The following is a 21,368-nucleotide window of genomic DNA, read 5'->3' on the forward strand; positions in this document are numbered from 1 at the left end:
ACCAGAACGTCCGTGGTTGGAACCCGACTTCTGCCTCTCGGCTTCTATCTAGGTTTGGGCTACCTGACAGTATCCCGGCCCTTTCTGGTGGCCGGGATGGTGGCATGGCAGTTAGGCACCAAAAGGGCGCTGCAGCTGAACGAACAAACGAATATTACAACGGCTTCTTTTGTCCAGCGTCCAAAAGGCAGCTAATTCTGCTTATTGTTCTGGTTTAGAGAATGGGATGACTTCACGTGCGTTGAATTTGAAAATTCGGACGGGTTCCGTTGGCAATAAATACTGGAGTCTGTGTCACCAGTGTGGAGACATTGCCTGTCTATATTTTCCCCCGATATCTGAGGCAGGCATGAAGATTCCTACAGCAGAGCTACTTTATCATTCGCAGAACAAAACTGATTGGTTTTATTTGAATTGGCGTAAACTTTCCGGAGTAAACCTGGACCACCACCTTGGTCAGTTTCTCAATGAATAGACAGACAGTTAATCGATGCAAGAGTGGTATGATTTCTGGTGCTTATTATCCTGGGTCTCATCACAACTTAGAGCATAATGCTTTGAATTCGGGTAGGTGCATCGCACGTTCGTATGCTTTGACGCATAGGATGTGCCCTTTTTGCTGAGTTAGGAGAATCGGTTTGGTTCGTGAAACCTAGTCGGAGGTCGATGCAGAGGACTGACCTCTAGCAGGTGGGGTGTAAGCACAGGACACTCAGTGGCTTCGATATTCTGACGTCGATGGCTCGATCGGGCGCTGTAACCATTGGAAAGTTGGGATAGATGCTTCCATACTCGATTCTTCCCAGCTTGAAACTTGAGGTACCTGTGTACATCACTGGAATATTGCTGTTCCCGCTGTTGCCATTAGTGATGGCGTTTTCCTTGATCCAGGGTTTAACAAATTTTTTAAATGTGGGTTTTCACAGGCTCCCTTCAACGAAAACTGACAAGCGCGTTAAACGCGCATCGTAACGATGCCGGCAATAATATTTTTGAGACGTTCCTGGTCTTTTGCTTCGGACGACTTCGTGTTTTCCGCTACTTTTGACATTCTGTCGCGAGTCATTTGGTACGTTTCCTTTTCGGGCCCTGCTTACCTTTGTGCGACAATAGTATGCTCATCATGGGGCTTCCTTTTGTCATCTTATCCGCATATAATACGTGCCTCTCATCCACTGTTGCTGCCGTAAGTGTCTTCTCGTTTCTATACAGTTTTGTTAAGGTGTTCTTTGGGATTTTGTTCGGATCGCAGGTCGTGATGGTAATCCTCGACATTATTCTGTCGGCTCTTAGCGGTCGAGGTGGACCCATGGAAGTCTCGAGACGTAAACATGTCCCGCATGTGCTTTCTGCTATATTCCTTATATCCTTTGTCGAAGTGGCTGTGCATTGTGTCAGTATATATACTGCAACAATATATGGGCAATCCTGCCCTCCTCCTGTAAGTTTGTCTTTAGACTTCTGACCGGGTGGTAATGTTATCTTGAATTACTGAGTTTTTCAACCGCTTAGATATATTTGGCTAGCAGAGGTGCTCTGCGACGTCATTTGCGTCATGTACTGTAACTCACAACAACAGAGGAAGCAACGTTCATGTATCAACGAGGGGTACCGAAGCCTTGCTTCACAGTTATCGGGACAGAAGCGTCGTTATTTTGGCTTGGTCGAAATTATCTCGTGCAGCTTTTCTCGAGCAATCGTTGCCGCATCAGTTACTAGGTAGCTTGACTTGGGCAACAAATAGGGCTTTCTGGACAGTATAATCCTGTTATTTCGTGCCGACGCTTAGTTTCAGATGGTGAATGGTTTGTTTTGACACAGTAGCTTGGTTGCTGTCAAACTGAATGTATATGAAGCTATTCGTGTTTCTCATTTAGACCAACGTGTTCATTCTCGTCTTTGTTCGTGAAACCTGTGGCAAATAGCGGGTTCCCGCCGCCAACTATTCCATTATCTTTGAGCCTAAATCACTGGTCGATTATTTGTATGTTTTGTTGGTCGTCCGTCATGTAGTGATCAGTATAAACTTGGAGCAGTAAAAGCCATTAATTAATTAATTTGAGGACTTTTGAACCAGAGCTAGTTGTTTTAACACTTGGCCGGTCTACCACGAGCGCCTGGTCAACAGTGTGATTAACTCGCACCCGGACAGGACATAGCGCCACTTATCTTCTTTTCACGGATGATATATTCATGTGTTGACTGGCTGCTCGAATAAGACCGCCCAGATGAAAGTCTCGTGTGGCTTGTTTTTCTGTCTGAGTTACCATCCTTTGTCTGCAAACCTGGGAAGTATTTTCTTTTATTTACTTGTAGTCAGGTATCAGTATTGGCCACGCGTTGATCTTGACGCCATTTCTTCAGAAGTATGTTCAAGTCAATTACACCGTAACGCTGGCATTAATAACTAGGGAAACGGCTCCACTCATTGACTTTCCCGGTCAGGCGATAAATTAAGAATTCGTGTCGTGTATGGTACATTCTCTTTTCAGAAGCTCTTAGAGGTCAGAGTAGCATAATAGTCAATAATTAGTTCTATGAAAGTTCGCCTTTTCAACCGTTCCCGCCCTTCAGACCTCGTTTATATTAGTATGAATAATAGAATCGTCAACGTTATTTGTTGCGTCCTTGCTGCTCATCAAGGGTATTTCAATATACATGTGTGTGCTCGTTCTGCGTGAAATTCAGAAAAACCATGCTAATGCTTCTTTGGCTAGTGTTCGCATTCCTGACGCAAATAATGTCCCTTGACCAACCACCATCATGATTATTGTTGTTGTTGACGGCAACAACACCCGCGAGCAACATCGTGCTTCGCTGCCACACAACCGCGTCAATTTATTTGAATAAAGCATTTAGTGAAGAGGAGAAATAATGAGATGAGAAGAGAGACGTAGTACTAGGTCGTCAGAAACAATGTACCCAATTTGTCGATCTAGATAGAAAATGATGATCTGAAGGCACAAGAAGGGTCGTTTGAATCCTGTGTTGGATCTGGCATATCATACTCTGTCTTCTTTTAAGGTTCCACCGAATGACGCATAGAAGACAATGCTTTTATCGACAGATGATAATTGAGAATGCGTAGCACATGATCCAGGTATTTCAGCCCGCAGTGTTGGCTACATTCTAGCTACTTTCCTGGCCTTTCGATTGGTTGTTTGGATATGAGTAACCTGATAGCAATTTGACTCTCGTGCTTTCTTTCAGTTGCTTGTCACCTATGCACTAAACAGAGGCCGTAGTTGAGCAGACATATTGGTAATTGTCGTGACCGTATCCGTCGAGTTCTCTCCTAACTCGAGACAATTTGTTCAGGAATACTTGCTTCTGGTGCTACCCGCAGCTGGTAGTCCGGACATAGCATTCATATATGTATTGCTATGTATGTATTTACATATGTGCATCCACATGTATCTGTATCTGTATGTCTACTTTTCCACATTTGCCAAAACGTGTGAGAAATAGGTCAAGCCCATTTACAGGTATGTAAACAGCTTACTCGAGAGCTCAATCTTCGCATATCCGTAGTTTGATGTCATGTAGGCCTTTTGGACAGTGCGCTTTATTGAGCTAGTATCTAATTAACTGTGAATTATAGTAGAGACGTATTGTACTGCTCATAAAGTTTCTGAAAACTTCGACATCCCACGACCTGTCTCGTCCTACTTGGGGCCCGTCAGGTAGGCGCAGTCCTCGAGTTCACGTCAACTTTATCTTCTACTTGAGCCCAAATTGGACATATTTCGACAAATATACTCATCGGACACCAAATTGGTTTTGACGGGAGACTCACCCGGAACCCAGCTGAATCTCTCCCTCTCTTGTTTCGGCACAGTGTGTACAGGCTCATTTTTTGGTGCTAATGTATCACTTAAATGAATAGGGTCTTAGCGGAATGAGTGGAGATAATAGTACGCTTTTTATTAAACTTCAACACAACGGTGTGTCAGTGGTGCCTTTTTCGGCCGGCCTCTCCAAATTCGGTCCCGTTATAAGATATGGGTGGTCGCGTCCACAATCCAACCTAGCATAAAGTTTTCAGCTCAGCAGTCTAGGGAGGAATTGTGGTTGAATAAATCAAGTATGAAGGACTCCGATACATCATCCTAATGACGATAGGTGGCTGAGCTATTCTCCCACAAACCGTCACCTTAGCTCTTGCAAATTTGGGGGCATCATATTTGTTGTAATAACCTATTTTTCTTTCCGTTCTTCTCTTCGATAGTGTTCGTGGAACGTAGCTTCGTTACTACAGGGGAGGGTCTGGAAATTTACGTCTCTTTCCATCGTGCATAAAACCACCTGCACTGTGCTTTTGACTGTGCAATGTGCTTTCTTTATCCATCTTGAAGTTGTTTTAACTGCTGTTGCCAAACAGCATGCTTACGGACGATTTTTTGTTTGTTTTACTCAGGTACCTATCGCGTTTATAGTGGGAAATGCACTTCGGATAGCTCACGTTCTTCTGTGCTATATCTGGCTGATTGCGCACTTCAGAGAAAGCGGGACATTTTGGAGTCAGATAGTTTACGAGAACCAGCCCATGCAGAAAGGCTTTATCCCACACAACGCGAACGTAGCCACAAAACAACAAGCTCACGAAATGCTAAGTCGTTCTATCCGTAGGCGTTTAAGACGTCTGGGTGCACTCGGTAGACCACGTTGTGGAAATGAAGACCGCCAGGAGAATGAGGAGCAATTAGCCATCAGTTCAGCAGCTGCCCTGTTCTCAGAATTTTTCTACGTAAGTTCCACTTGCTATTGCACGAGCCCTCATTCGTATTGTGCGTTTATGTTTATGCAGCGACCGACAATTTTTTCGTCTTATTTTGATACTGAATCACATGTTCCCAACTTTCCTCGTGCTGAGGTTCTACAAAAAACACTTAGAGTTATCACCTATGCATGACATCGCTCTTCCCTTAGAGTTACTCGATAGGTACTAATTAACTCACTTCGTGTTGTTGTTCCTCAATAAATTTAAGGTATCTTCTGCAAGATGAAACTTCGAATATCAGATATCGATATCAGATATCAGATATTCGATATCAGATTGAACAACAGGCATCTCTTGCTCAGACTTCTCTTTTACCCTCTGTGGGTAAGTCTCCTTTCTCCAACGCATGTATACAACCCTCGGAGAGTCGTGCAGCTCAAGCGGATTACAGCGAACTCAGATGCTTTACGCTTCACCTTGGATATCTGGGAGTCCATATTCAACTGCTTCTGGCATCTGCTGAGTGAGAGCTTCGCTCATTCAGAGACTGGATTACACCGAATAGTTTTATTTGCCCTGTTATTTTGACTTACACAACCGTAAACAGTGCAGCTTGATGCAGGAGACCGAAGTTGTCCGTCGTATCACCACACGTTCTGACAGGCGGCTGGTTGGAGGCTAAAAAAGATTGCTTCTAGTGGAGTCTCTCGTCAGTAAAATGCGAAGATATCGACTAACCCTCAAAGAGGCATATTTAGGTGGTTCTTTCGGAGTTGATACCCACCACATAGATAAAGTGGCTACAGTAGTCCTGTGTGGAGCATCAATTAAAAGATTGACCGTTCAGCTTCAGTATCTTTACTGCCATGCCACCTGAAGGAAAAACGAGGGTCGAAACACTGCCAGATTGCCCAAGCTTAGATGGGAGCAGTCGAGATGCCGAGTTTGGTTTTTGGACCACGGAAGTTGTCAGTAAATTCGCACCCTAACCACCGAGCCATCTCGAGCTCAAAGCAGTGACTTTCAACACGAATGTGTATTGTGTCGCTTAGAGGCTTGGTGATAGCAAGCTAATCGTGGACTCAGTTTGATAATGTGGCTATCGAGTGCCGGTGGAAGACACTAATAAGGAGTTGTCGTTTGTTCGGGTAAGACTCAGCTTGATTCTTAAAATTTCATTGGATGAGCCCTTGGAAAGCCTTTGATAATGAATTTATTCTCTGAACCTTTTGTCACCAGTCGAGATGACATCATCAGTGTTTATTTGAGGAATGTGTCGTAGTAAAGCGATGTATCATCCAGTCGTACACAAAGAACACAGCCACCCGAGCTTTGGAAATCCTATCCTAACAACTCAGCCACTGGACCCAGTAAACACTGGGCGTTAGATGACCCGTACCCAATAGACATCATTCTTTTTTTCGAAAAAAGCTCGAGGACTTATTGGGTTGACCATTCCATTGACGTTCTATTTAGTTTCTTCATTTCCACACCTTACTGGTGGTCGTTCCGCATTGAGGTAGCCGGTAATTCTTGTTGTCGAACTCTCGTCTATGCTCATTCGAACGTCAACCTCAACCACCTATTTCAGCGTTGAGTACGTAATGCGTCCTAGACTGTACATAGGTGAATTACCAACTAACTGGAACTTTGGGCGTACCTCATTCAAAGCTATTCAACAACATTAATCTCACTTATGGTGCTATACTTATGGTTGCTACATGAACTACAGGTTGTGAGCGTGCTTCGTCATCCCAATCAATATTGTGACGTGCTTTGATGATGTTCTTTGATGAGGATGATATGTTTACCGGAGGGGCTTTTCCAAAGTTGTAGTGGAAGGTAACGCACAAATAGGTGATAAGAGGCTGGTGGTATGGTATAATGGTCGCAAAACCGTTCTGACAATGTTTCCCACTGCCTCATCAAGTATGGCCTAAAGTTGTTGATTTCATGCGCCTTCATTTGGTTTCAACACCCTTGTTGACATGGCTGCTTCATAAATGAATTTCAAATTCTAGCCAGTACGTGAGTGACAGGTCAGTTGAATATGGTTATGCGATTTGTTGAGACTCCTCCAGGCTAGTCTCTGTAGTCTTATACTAATCATACCAATTGTGTTAGCTTCCATATTGAGTGTTCAAGACAGAGACGTTGATGGAATGCAATCATATCAACAGGGTTTGTTTTGGTAGCTAGGTGAAACGAAACTTGCGTGGCGAATTGTAACGTGTTTATGGTCATGTGCAGTTGATGGGCTCTTGTGACCCTTCACCACTAGGCACCGCGTGTTCGACTGTGTGCAAAACGACTAGAGTAAGTCACGGTCCCAACGGGAAATCATGTTATGGCATGATTTGTCAATCAATATTCCGGTACGACCTACAAGTCTTCCGTTTTTGCACATAAGAGGATTCGATTGGGGTAAGCCTGTCCGGTAGGTAATGTACGCGAACTTTCCCGGAACTTGACTTTGGCTTTGAGTTCACCAGAAAGTTCGGAACATCACTTTCCTCATCCCCAGGTCGTGTGGTAGTTATGGATATGCGGTCATCACTAAAGGTTTCGTTATTCGGTTCAGACGCTCATACTTGGTCACGTGCTGATGCATGCGGGGTCATTCTTGCTAAATCGTGTAAGGAATGAGTGAGCTAACTCGGGTCTGTGTTGCCAGCTGCTGTGAAGAAAGGAGCTCCCTATTGGCCTAGCGTCTGCGAAAAGCTTCACCAGGCGAACCTGCAACTGAAAGAAATACTCGGTAGAAACCGAGAAGTTAGTTAGCTTATTTATCGACAGAATTAAGGTACTCGAGTTGAAAAATACTGTTTGGTGCATCCCGGTCCCTCTACTTTAGCCGGTGAAGTGACTGGAGACGATATCGATTCTCGTATCGGAAGGCCAGGACAGCCTCATGAAGTCAGTTTGTCTGTCAAGAGTATAGTATACACTACGGCGGTATGATCCATGCTGCTTTATAGGTGACCACACCCAGTTTGGTGTTTTCCAAGCATTGACAGGATTTGGTGGAACATCGGGTTAGCAATGCTGAGGTATAGCAGATAGTTTTAGGGTGAAAACCATCTCACAATGTACTAATTTCCTACGTGCCATAGGCTACGCTGTTTATGACATGTACTCCGCATACCAGAGGATCATCTGCCTCCCAGGGCTCCTTTCGCCCACCCCCGTGCCTAATGGAAGCACCCAATTGGTGGACAGTGTATAACCTAGCAAATAATTACGAAAACACTAAGCAACAGACTTAGTCGGATGGAAGACTGTTGATTCCTTCTGAGGGGACTCCGGAACTCAACTCATCAACGATTGGTGACACTGACAGACAGGGCTCAATCACGGAGTCAGTGGCGGTCGTGTATTTAAGTTATCGACTTCAGTGCGTAGCTATCCGATTTCCACATCATTACCTCTCCTGCTCTCCTGTTTTCCAGTGACTGCGACCAACGTTCCTTTGGCATACGGTTTATAGCTGATAAATTGAACATTAGAATGGTTAGTTATCATTGGAAGACCGGACTTGGCTGCCCGATTTTGATACTCTGAAATGGAAACTACTCTTCAGTGAGATTGCCAGGTCTCATTACTGGGGGTCAGAATGCTGCTTCCAATACTAACATCGGCCTATTTTCTGGACCATGGTTTCAGCTTAGTATTATGTATACAAACGACGCAAATGATGGAGGTTTTGTTTTGACCCCAAACCATTAGAGAGTAATATTTTTCTTACTGTTGATGATGTTGAGCGCAACGCTATTAGTAAGGATTTTGTACTTAGTGGCGAGAGTTATAAGTGTTCTCGTGGAGTCCTTCTTTGTTCGTCTTGTATGGTTTATTCATGAGCGTACAAGCAAACTATCCTCAAAGAGCCTGCAAAAATTTAAAAGTTGTTCTATGATCTGCGAGTTGGGAAAATTATGTTACAGCATGATCCTGGCGGTACTTATTGGGGCGTTTTCTTGCGAGTAGGGACGACAGAGAAGAATGCTTGAAGATATCTCTGCTCTGCTATTTGATGGATTTCGAAGGTTTGGTCCACACGACTTACTGGCTTGAGTCCTTATTGTTGAGTCGTGTTATCCTGCGATGTCGTAAGACGGCGATGCTTAAGGAGTGCCAAAAGTGTGTTTGCATCGTGGGCAAGGTGATGGGTGGCTGTCAGCGCCAGCCTTGAGACAAGGGCGTATTGTCGGTGAGCGGAAATCGCCTGGGGCAATGTCGTTATCCCATATGGTAGCAAGTCAGTTAGAAGGACACTGACTTCGTCTGCATTTTGCGTAGAATGACCGGGAATATGTTTTGACCAGCGGCTTGGACTTAATGATAAATCCATTATTAGATTTTCGAAGCCATTGGATTTCACTACTCAGCTTTATCTTGGGAATCGGACTGAAGAAAATCAGATGGTGACTTGATCTTTCGAACAGTTTTACTGGATCATCCAAGTGCCCTCTTTACCTGAGATGGGCGGGCCACTTCCTCATGTCCCTGGTTTCATTTACAGAATATTTTTTATGAATTAATTTGAAGCTCATTCCACTGTCCCATAAGCAGAGCTCTCAGCAACCTAAAAAGTTGAACATAGCATAGATTCGTAAGGTTACAGAAAACCCTTCAATAGTCCACGGCCGGTTTTGCCCTATCTGCCGAGCTCCAAGAAGGCCAGAACTGGTCGTGGGCAGTTTTCGATGACCTTATGCATAGTGTATCATATATATGCAATGTATTGAGATACCTCGTATATCGTACCATGTGAAGCTTTCTGGTGCAGCTGATTCAATGAGAACATAAAAACGGAAGACTCACCTTGGTTTCAACTGAGTCTTCCGTGAAAACCCATTTGGTATGCAGCAGGTGACTGCATAAGTTGAAGGAACAATGTTCCAGCATGATTTAGTGTATGAACTCGCGAATATTGTCTTCGGAAGGTCTATAGCCTTGATGACTTAGTGGTGTGCAAATACTGAAGCCAACGACACGTAAGGCGGACAGCTGGTGATCGTCGAGCAGTTTGTCTGGCAACTTCTACTAGAAACAGTGGTCCGCAGATTCTCTCGTTTAAACTTGAGATGCAGTTAATATCTGCTGCTCAGTCGCACCCCACTGGTTTCTACTATTTCGTTATGGAGGTTCTTTTATATGCAACACACCCTTAAATTGAATTGCACCCAATGCACCTGTTATCTACACAAGTGAGAGTGATTAGTAGGGAATCATGATATTCCAGTGTTGATTGGTAGAGTCTTCGGCCATCCGCTTGATGAACGGTCTGACATTAGGAGTCTAAGAGGTCTCTGTCCCCTCATTCAGAACATCTTTAATCAACTAAACCGCAGTCAATGCGGGATCCAAGTCACAATGCAGAACTTTACTGCTAAATCGGATTTCCTGTACTTTCTCATTGTAATCTTCGTACAGACTATCGTTAACGGAATTACTATTTGTACCACACTTTTCGCACCACTCGCCATTGTCTTGCGCCTTTTCCTCCCATCTCCAGGATGTCAATCTAGTACCGAGCGATATAATTGCGGGTTTACTACTCTTACGATGGCAGACCACTCAGTGGGTCGGTTCCGGTCATCGAGTTCCTTTAAGTGTTATCGAACAGGACACGAAACCTTGCACATTCCCACCAGTTGCTGCTGGTCTTGGAACCAAACAGGTACTGTTCACTGGCACATTCCTCTTTCTAGCCGATTTCGTTATTCACAAAACACATCGTCTATCCGTTGTTGCGGTTCCCTGAAGAACTTGGTTTGAGTTGACATCTGTTGTGTAGTCAGTAGCAATCGTTGATTATTTTTCAGCAACCTTATGCGTAGCTTCTTTCAAGAACTAAAAAAATCATTTCTTGTGGACATCGCAGGATGGGTATCTTTCTGTATCTGTATGTATGAAACAACTGGTTGAAATGAAAGCAAGCAGATTAGTATTGAGATTCTTCATTTAGAAAAAAGTAACCAGTCGTAATTCGTCCGACTTCTTATGGTGCGAAATTTATTAACTCTTTAGCTTCCTCCCCGTCGTTGACCTGATGTTGGCATGTGTCTTAAACTATGTGGTCAGCATCTTGACGCCTGTCCTGCTGACTAGCTACAATAAACCTGTCAGTGCAAAATAGCCGCATCACCTAAACAGTCTTTTTGTGTCAACTTTTCAGCTGCTTTGTGAGTCCGCATTGCCGCATTGTGTACTCAGCTATGCACATCACCTCTAACATCACATGGTCGGTGTCAATCGCACAGTTGTTTGTCATCTGGTTGCTCTTCCCAAGCATTACTTCATAATTCCCCTAACTGGTATTCTTAATTGGTTATCAGCTTGCGGTAACATCACAACTCGGCGACGTGGTATCACAATACTCACTCTCCACTCCTGTGTGGCTCAGTATTCTGCGACTTCAACGAATTTCGCAGATTGGGATTAGCATATACGGCCACTTGTTCTACTGCCTCGAGTCAAAAGGCACACCAGCTGCTCTCTGTCGTCTTTGCCGCCACCTATCTTGCGCATCTTGTGAACACAAGTGAGTAGTATATTTGCGTTCACATACTTAGCTTTTATATCCGTGCTCATGGTCGATCACTTCTGTTTTGACTTTCACTCGAGTGGACATAACATAAATGTCCCTGTTTGGAGCTTTTTTCTCAGGGGTGCCCGTCCTACTGATTGCAAAGTTGCAATGACTGTCTCATTCCAGAGGATTCACATAGTTTGAACAAAAATGGTTATCATTGCCCATTCTTCTCGAATTTCCAACAGAAATCTGCAATTGTTTTGCAGATAGGCTACATGTGGGCTTCAGCAGACAGTCTAGCAACTGTAAGTGTAGGTTTTGCGTGAGTTTATTTCCTATCGTTATATTTTTCAGGATATCTCGCAGTTTAACCTCTTTAAGCGTGCAGCATAGGTGACAGCATGATCTGAACGGTGAAAATGAACGGACTGTTGCGTAGGATCTCACTGTGTTTGATACTTGTCAGCAGGATCCTTGTTGCATTCTGGGTTTGTGGTGTGTATCCCAAAACTTTCATGTCTCCATCTCAAACAGGATATTTCACTCACTGAGCTGGACAATTCGACTGCACCAATTTGATTGCACTCAAATTTCCCAGCTCACTAAAAAAAAACCAACGACCATCTACGGTACCTGAGCTACCAACCATCTCCTGTTTAGCAGTATATTTCATTTCTGTCAACTTTTACTTGACCCAGCTGGGTCGGGCTTCATTGGATTTCGTGGACTACTTGGGCAACGTCTTGTATAGTGGCACCGTTTCGTTTGGAACACTTCGCTTTAGCAGTTGAGGTTGTTCCCCTCCAGTATAGCTTCAGAAGGTCTTCCAAGAAGCCGCCTTACAATCTTGATCACAACCACTGTACGACAAAGTGCACGATTCTTACAGCTGATAACGATGATGATGATGATGGTGATGATGTTGATGATGATGATGGTGATGATGATGATGATCACATTCAGAAATCACACTATGGTCGGCTACTACGTTCATCGGCATTGAAAATCTCGAGTGAAAGTGTACCAGGGTCCTCTTTCTAGAATGCTTTTATTTCATGAAATTTTTCATGGAGCGTGCAAATTCTTATGACACAGTTCTGGTACATTCCCGGTTTTCTAATCCTCTTCGACCCTTGTCAACAAATTTCCCTAGTTTGAGGTGATTTTAGGCCTCTGTTTTCATTTTCCGCAAAATTCCTGAATTCATTTCCCCGTTTTTACGTGGCTCAAGTGGTTAGAGCGCAGACCGGAAGGTCAAGCCCGATCACCATGTCATGGTGGCAGCTTTAGGTCACGTAATCAGGTACTAGAACAAAGTCATACGTACAGACGACCCCTAATATTAGTATACCTGCATTTCCAAGGCACGTTTGACTCGGTTGACTGGTCTGTTCTACTTATCACACTTGCCCATCATATCGTCCTTTGGCGTACACTATGCACTCACAAAGTAAGGACACGCTGTCACTGAACATACCACTCACACTCCGGGGGAGGCAACCGAAGTTGTGGAGCGTTTTACGTTTCTTGGAAGTTGTACTAGCAGATGAGGTCAATGCACGAATCTACACTGCTCTGGTAGCGTTTGCTAATTTGAGACGCCTATGGCGTTAGAGTTCTATATCCTTGGATCTGAAGAGACATGTGTATCAGGCTGCTTTGTTGAATGGCTGTGAGACTTGGCTTATTCGAGCAGCGGAACTGAGACGTCTTCATGCGTTTAATAACCCTTGTTTCAGAACCATAGTTCGTGTGAGTTGTTGCCGGCAAATCTATATCGAGCCAATTAGAAGGTTGTGTCCAGCACTAGAGGCTGTGTTGTTTGGTTGTTTTCCACAAAACAATCAGACAACTGACCGCAACTACCGATTTTGCCCCAGAATATGACTCGCGGTTTGAATTACTTGTCGTCACTCGACGTAGCTCAATCGTGTGGATACTGCTCTCGGTTTCCTACACGTTTGCACTGCTTGATCTCATTAATAAGCAGGCCTTGATGATTGACAGACTGCAGTCTCCTGTGGTGAGCTGTAGAATGTACGGGTAGCCAGCGAACTCGAAATATGGGCACGGGGTTGCGTTGTTTCGCGAGCACTGAGCCTGTTGATCCCCTAGGTCAATAATTTTGAAAGTCAAATCGAGATACTCTCTTGTTTTTCATTGAAACCTCATTTAACTGACGCCAACACGCGTTTTGTAATTTGAAATAATCTTAACTAGAGAAATTTGTGGAATATCTGCCACCTGGATGACCAAACACTTATCCGTCCGGTTAGTCCCATCCTCTCAGTAAATACAAAACACTGAACACAAAACCGAGTGGCTGATTGCAATGGATCTTGTCTGATTCACATAGTCACTCCTGCAACTGGTTGGTCAAACCACCTCGTTTACTGAATAGAAGAAGGAAGCTGTTGTCTTCATCATTATTGTCTCGTTCATGCGAATGACCTCTTCTAACCCTGCCTACACTGATAACTCATGCAGCGAAACAGGAATGATTTTACCGTGAGTGAAAAAATTTGTCGGAACTCATCCAGCTTCTTTTGGTGCTTATTGGTGCGATATGGAACGAAGAGAAAGTGCCTTCAGAATGGGGCTTGTTGACAGTTGTTCCTATCTTCAAAAAGGGTACGCGGACGCGGTATGAAAACCACCGCGGTATCAACCTGGTAGCTGATGTGACATCGTAGGTCATCTCTGGTCCTATCCTTCAAGGCTTGTCTGAACACAAGAAAAGACAGATAGGTGAAAATCAAGCTGTATTCGGTTCTGCAAGAGGACGCATCGATCCAGTTCTCACACTCCGACAGATTCTGGAACAGCAACGCTGCTTACAGCAACCAACAGTGGTGGCCCTCTTCACCTGAAAGCTGTCTTTGACTATATGGGCAGTCAGGCACTATGGCAGTATATGTAGAGCATAGGTGTCCGTGCGGACACTGAAAGCAGCCAGGTAGACCGGGCACCGAGGCTTGAAGATTGATTTCGAGATGACGGAGAATGTCAGTGCCGGCTGACGCGTAGATGTGGTTGCATTCGTTACATCCGAATTCCTTCATTTTGCGTGTGCTTTCTGTTCTAACCCACCAATAGTAAAAGGATGGCACGAGTAATTCCTAACAAGCCTGAAAACTGAGCACTTCTTCAACAATGCACGGTGTACAAAAAACGGTTGAAGCTATATGAAAAAAGCTGCATCAAATAAACCGTAGGTCTTCGTTTTCTTTCATAGCCTCGTGCGCGCATAAACTTGTTCCTCTCATGGAAAAGAGAACCTTTATAGCACACATATGTTGTTTAACGACTCGCTTGCCACCGAACAAGTTGTCTCATATGGGAAGAAAACAAGCCCCGTTGGCTTAGGACACATCATGCATAGTACATGCATGTCAACCGTTTCCATGCGTTTACGTAAGTTTATCATCACGCTTTCCCAGCAAAACAGATAAGGGTACGTTACTTTCCGGAGACCAGCCACTCTTAATAAACGAACATCACGTTGATTGGACGTGCGGGCTACGGTCCAAACGGAGGCATAATCTGAACGTCAGACAATCTGGATCGAGCATCTGTGGCTGGGCGCAACTGACCCCCTCACGAAGATTCTAGCGTGTGTAACATCCTGTGATGATCCTATAGGTACAGTTGTGATGTCTCGCAATTAGTCCTAAAACAATGGTAATGGCAGGGTAACTTGAGAGGGCAGATTGAATACATGCATGAGTCGTTTCATATTCGTAATGATGGTGCTTCGTATGACGTATTTTGTTGCACACTCTAATTTACTGTGCGTCTGAGGGAACAGAAGACAGAGATACAGCAAAAAATATACGGATAGGGCACACCAGTTAGAGTATATATTATAGCAAATCTAACCACAACCTCCCTAGCAGGCCTAAGCATCACCGTTAGCATGCACGGTAAATCATCTCTTGCCTCCATTGTCACCGTACACAATGCTTAGAAACATTGACAGCTATTTGCACACGAAGAAACTGGCAGTACTTTGGCCAACCAACGCCCTCTTTCTGAGGAAAACTCGAAGGCTCAAAGAATTTTCAGCAATCTTATGAATGTGTTACGTAGAAGCATCAATTGGACTAGTTTTACGAGCGACCAAAATAGTCTGGTGTGCACTTTTGCTAGAAACACACAAACCTCAGACAACACAACAGCCCGAGACTAATAGATCCCTACCATCCGTATCCACCTCCCCATGCGTTTACCCAAAGTGTTGTGACATTAGGCAGACCACAAAGCCAACTGTTAACGCTACCTATTCGTATCAGTTACATCAAAACTAATGGTTGCTAAGGTTGTGCAGTAGCAACTGCATTCATGAGATGTGGCATGCAATTCATTTAGGTGTGACTGCACGGAGCAAGTTCGATTGTCCAGTAGCATGGCTGGTTCTGGCTAATAAGCTGTTATAGAACATAATTACTATGTTTAGATGCTAGCATTGGGAGACTGGAATCCGTTCTGGGAATTATCTGCCGCATCAGGCCAACGAAGTCCCAAGCAAGGTAATTGACATAACATGCCATGTTGTGCAAAGAAACGTGCGGAACAGCTTGAGTGCACTGAAACAAGATCAGAGACAAAAACGAGAAGGTTGTTCTAAATCCAACGGCATGCACTATTGATGGACCATGATTGCCAACAAAGGACCGAGCTTGTACTGTATGCAACGTATGGGACTACTGTCGCACACCAAAGTGAGACTTATGCAGGTAGTTAGGTGGGAATACGGCGCACTGTGGTCTGAATTATGGAATTTCCAGAATATCAATTGCAGCGCCCTCCACTGAAAAGTTCAGTATCATGTGCACAGCACCATGCTTTATATACAGGACATTGATTTCGGTAGTCACCTGCGTTTAGCGTTCTACTAGCAAGTCTGGCGATGGCCTAAACCTGGCTTTGTTTCGCTTATGTGATGATGAATAGCATGATGCTTCTGCACGCTGTACGTGCAGATCTGCTGCCCACTTAGTAAACAAGACCATTGATGCAAAATATCTACATGGGTAAATTCATTCCAGAAGCCTCAAAAAACAAGGGGTATTTGAGGCTGGAAGAATTTAAAACCGTTGCTCAGTTTCTCAGATTTTATGGGTGCAACATATGAGATTTTATAGTTAAAAGTAATCATTGGAGCATACTTTCCGAAAAAGGCATACAAAGAGAAGTCCGTCATACAAACACTGCAGTTTTTAGGTTGAAATTTCTGTCGAACATCACTGATGGAGGTGGGCCAAGCAAAGCAAGACTACATGAAGATGTGGGATCGCTTAATATGCAGTATACGATAAAGTTGTGTCTACATATGAAACCGAATGCTTCACGCGTTACACTCTAAAGTAATCTAATTAGATGAAAACATTATAAGGTTGATAATTCATCTGTCGGTCAAGTGGGAACAACGTAGCCAAGTATATCCTTGATCAAGCCAAATAGCTCTATATCTCTTCCAAAGGCCAAAACTTTTATGTGCAGGTAGCTTACGTTTTTCCGGTCTTCAGCCATGCACAAAAGATTAGAAAACTGCGTGCACGAACAACCTGGTGTTCGACAGAGCTGTTCGTTCTTATGATAGTAATCTAGATGCACCTCATGACCTTGCATTGCAGTATTGAGCATCAGTTGTGTACACATTGTGCTGAAGTTCCCCCACTACTTGTCAGTGTGTCAGTCAGCGAACCCATGTGTCAGTTTCAACTGTGAACTTCCAACTTTATGAAAATCCACTCATCTTCATCCTCGTGCTCTACCTCACTCTTTGTTGGATTTGATGAACCGGAATTGTGCACACCAAAGAAGTGTATGTACGTAATTTAGTTTCCACTTTGTCATAAATCGGGCGTTGACTTAAACCTACACTTTTCAGTCTTTTCAATCTTCCTTGCTTGGAATTTAGATACGTTGGATGTTTCACTCCTTGCGGTTGGTTACAGTCGTATTATCATTGATATCTTGTTATCTCTGTCTTTCACTTATCTGTTATTTTGGAAGATGCTACCTTTTTTGAGGAGCTGTTTTTACACCAGTTTTGAAATCTAGATGGTCACAACGACATTGCTATCACTCTTTCTGTTGTCTATCCTCCCTCAAGATCCGGACCAGATGGACCGACCAAAGTAGGATGTTGTCTATGTTTGGGGCACAACTGCGATCTCGCCGCCGTGGTTGAAATGAGTGGCCTTCCTCTGGACAACTTTATCACAATTAGTTTTGAAAATACCGTGAGTCGTACAAGTAAACAGGTTAATTTCCTGCCACAATCATTTAAAAAATGGTCTTGTTACTTATTAAGGAGCCAGGTTTTCTAAAGAACTGAAAAGTTTTCTTGCTCATGAAGAGGCGGTCAGGAACTAACAAGTAACTTTAATAGTGATTTGTTCAATTGGTGGAAAAATCCCTTTTAGAAAATTCCTCCTCTAGGTAGAAGGTCCTCTTCATTTGGCAAGGTGTGAGGTGATTGCTGCTAGCTCGTTGGTGTGGAACTCTTCAAGACTCGACCGATCGCCGGCAAATGACCCTGACGTGGTCACTCACTCCAGTAACTCAGTTTTACCAAAGCAGAGCTTGCTGCAGCGAAGCGACTACTTCAACAGTGCTATGAAGATGACGAACCTGATTTTTTATGGATGGCAGAATTTTAAGATGGCATCTTGTTCAACTACGCGGAAATATATCACCATACAATTTTCTGTTCGAACCCGGGTAGATCCGTTTGATCTCCGAAATTAAGTTGTATAATCGGCCGGGCGGAAACGGCCCATGAATAGATTTTTTCTTTCCTTAAATCTGTGAAGAGATCACGCTTAAGGCTTTGACCTATATGGATGGCGAGCGTGCATTCTGTGGTAACAAAAGACGCACTCGCTTAAACTTCATTGTCTTATTTCTAACAAATTACTCGAAAAGAAAGCTATCTAACGCTCTTTGGAATCTTAGGCGATAATTACAGACTGCAACTATGCAGAAAAAGGTCAAATGAGGTTAACATCATGTGTAAGTTGGTTGCCCTTTGAAAAAAAGTGACAGCTTGAATAATAGGGTGTGAGCGGCAACTCCCATAGGTGACCGATTAAATAAGCCTATAGTTTTGAACGCTTTCGAATTTCACCCGAGATTTTATCCTGTAGTTGCGATTAACCTGTGCTAAAAGGTCGAGAAGCAGTGTACGACTGTTTCGTCCTGGTTTGAAATCTTCAACAATATGTGCGTGGAATTTCTTGGGTCATTCAATCCCACGACCTTCCGGCTGGTTACGGCTGTCACGAAAAGAGTTAACCTCACCGGCGTATGACCGTTTGCTCACCTCCATAACCTACCGAGCTGTACTGCGGATTGTACCTGTGACATCCATGAAGCCTCTCACACCAATTTAGTTACTGGCATAGTACTCTGGTCATCCAGTTTGGAGGTGGGAACATGTGTTGCGACCTCCTCCTGTAAAATGTTGACTGCTGTGATGTTCATACGCCAACCACTGCCGCCTCGCTGTTAGACATTCGAGCCAACGTATTTAGTTGAGGATCCTGATCGTCCTCCGGTTTAGTTCTGGGCGCCCTAGTAGTATCCTAATCCATGTATACTTGGGAATCGCACAACTACAAATAATCTCACATCGGGCGTCGCGCGCTGTAATCAACCAATTCACTGTACTTGCCGCATACAGCGGGGCACATACGTAAAGCACACTACTGCTGACGCTTGCCTTCTCCCTCTTTTACGTATTCCTTCTCTCTTCATTTGGCAGCTAGTGCTATTTTCGTAAGCCGTTCGCCGCTGAGTGTCGTAAACTTCAATATCTAAGTTCACCTCTGTCTCCTCAGCCGTAGACCTTTCGAAATCATTCTCCAAGCTCCAACACTCAAAGCATCTGGCAACTTTGAAATTTCGCACTGGATAACAGGTCGAACGATAGACTGTTCCTAGTTGTTTGCTTAACTTACTTTCTATCGGTTTGTGCTGGCTCTCTGGTGCAAGTGCGCTTTTTGAACCGACTCTACTTCGGTTTGCTCTCGCTTCCGGTTGAGCTCTAGTTATCCAGAAGCCACAGTGGCTGGTTCTGCCGAGGTTGGCATTGTTTTCAGCCATCTAGCTGGAAGTTCTCCGCTTGACTGCATGCCCATTGATGGTCGTCTGTGTGCGGCTCGTTTGGTAACCTATGTGAACTCATCTTGTGGGCGCCTCGATAACTGCTGTTTGTTCATTGTATCTTATTAAGCTTCACAGATCGCGGCTCTGATACCCTCAAAGACTGTTTTTCCAACTATTTGGACGCTTTATTGCGGCGGATTAAGAGTTAGGATATTATTGTGGTTGTCGGTAGCTGCTGAGATTCAGTTGGGTGGTCGTATTGAACTGGAATCGAGATGCACTGACGATAGTGAAAGCCTGTTATGGTTATCTGCTGACGAGATGGATCAGGTGGTTAGAGCGCGGATTTACTGACCGGAAGGCCTGTGGTTCGAACCCAACCTCTGCCTCTCGAATTCTTATGTCTAGGCTTGGGCAACCTGGCAGTATCTCAGCCCTCGTGCCTCCTTCGTGTGGCATAGCGGCCAGGCACCGAAAGGGTGCTTCAGCTGAACGATTTCGATTTATTTTATTTTATGTACTGACGAGAGACTTCCGAAACAACCGACACCGGCTGGCCACGTTACGTTTTCCACATGCAAGCTAATCCTCAACGCCTCGCCATCAGCTAGATGTGACACGTACCAATTCCTGACTGCTCGTCATTCTGTAATGTTCATCTGGATTCTTATACGTTGTTGTCTTGCGCTTTTCGGGGACGCGTAAGAGGCGCACACCTCGCTGTCGACCCTAGTATGAAGAAATTCATCAAAGCCACCCGGCGAATTCTGTTTCGAACAACCCATAGTCTGACTTTTTCTCGCCTGAAAGCACCATCCGCGACGCTGCTCCCTAGTTGTGATATGACGAAACCAGCTACACCCAACCAATAGATCCCAAATTCACTTGAAGCTCGGACATGTATCCCTGTTGACGGAAAGTGCTATACAATTCGACAAATTGTTAGGCCTCAGGTAGGAGTACATCTGCTTCGGTCAATAAGCCTAGTGGGCTCCTTAACCTGAAATGGTAGTCGAAGCGAGGAATGCCTGGAATATGCGAACAATAATACGTGCGAGAGGCCATAAAAGACCCAATGGTGAGTGAAACTTTTAGTGATAAAAACGACTCGCCCATCTCTATACACCAACTAAACACTGCATAATTCAGCCGGCCACCCTTTATTGCTCAGTTGGATTTCCGACACTTAACGTAGCGGTGGACAGTGAACTTGGAACCTCTGGCAACTTCGGAAATAAGTGAATACTCTTTATCCACTGAGCGCCGATCGCTTAACTGCCATCGGTTCTGTTCAAGGTTGGAGGTAAAATCTTCACTCACTGCATGTGCAACCTATTTGCCCGTATCTGTCCCAGTCAACTGGGATGAGCGATTTCAAAAAATAGTGCTCATACTGAGTGCGGCGATCATGGAAGAAATTAGTGTGATCTCCGTTGTAACCAGACTCCTTGCACCGTTCATCTTCCGTCATCTTACGGGAACGCGTGAAGATGTCACCGAAGAACAACAAGTGAGATTTCGGCAAGAAGGGGTTGTGTGAACCACATCTTCACACTCAGTTGAAGGTAGCGGCATGTTTACAGGTTCCCTACATTCTTCATGTTCTTGCGTTCAAGGACCCGTCCAAACTTATAGGCCGATACGTTCTCCACCGACTTATGCAACAATGCATGCTCCGGGTGTTCGTGAATATCATGCGTTGTTTGTATCCCCATACTTGATCTGTGAATGTGTATGTAGTGCTTTTTTTTGAACTTCTACACAAGTAGTATTTTCCGACGAGGATGCCCACTCTGTTCATTACTGGGACGAAATCTGGAGGTTCCCCAAAATCATAGCGTTCCGATAACTACAAATCGACCGTGAACCCAGTTGGACCACGTGGCCATCAGTCACCGGTGGAGAGCCACAATTCAAGACTGCCGTTCCTTCTGGGGCACACCACTTGATTCCGATCACGCCATGGTGCGCGCACGCCTGACAGTTCGTTTCCCTTCA

General features: G+C 44.4%; 2 protein-coding genes across 2 annotated transcripts in view; one reads left to right on the plus strand and one right to left on the minus strand.

Annotated features, from left to right (window-relative positions):
- Positions 1-632: 632 nt before the first annotated feature.
- Positions 633-21,368, plus strand: part of T265_06499 (hypothetical protein) — a gene marked incomplete at both ends in the record, with an annotated part of 40,432 nt that continues 19,696 nt past the window's right edge. Inside the window, 5 exons of the mRNA XM_009171773.1 lie at positions 633-1,441; positions 4,418-4,747; positions 10,236-10,400; positions 11,059-11,264; positions 17,374-17,503. Of these exons, the coding sequence (XP_009170037.1) occupies positions 1,115-1,441; positions 4,418-4,747; positions 10,236-10,400; positions 11,059-11,264; positions 17,374-17,503 (1,158 nt within the window). The remainder of the gene's footprint in view (positions 1,442-4,417; positions 4,748-10,235; positions 10,401-11,058; positions 11,265-17,373; positions 17,504-21,368) is intronic.
- The window catches only part of T265_06500 (hypothetical protein), a gene marked incomplete at both ends in the record, with an annotated part of 23,568 nt that continues 4,516 nt past the window's right edge, over positions 2,317-21,368 (minus strand). The window contains 2 exons of the mRNA XM_009171774.1: positions 2,317-2,394; positions 19,995-20,099. Of these exons, the coding sequence (XP_009170038.1) occupies positions 2,317-2,394; positions 19,995-20,099 (183 nt within the window). The remainder of the gene's footprint in view (positions 2,395-19,994; positions 20,100-21,368) is intronic.

This window comes from Opisthorchis viverrini (assembly GCF_000715545.1).
Source record: "Opisthorchis viverrini unplaced genomic scaffold opera_v5_133, whole genome shotgun sequence".
Taxonomy (NCBI): Eukaryota; Metazoa; Platyhelminthes; class Trematoda; order Opisthorchiida; family Opisthorchiidae; genus Opisthorchis; species Opisthorchis viverrini.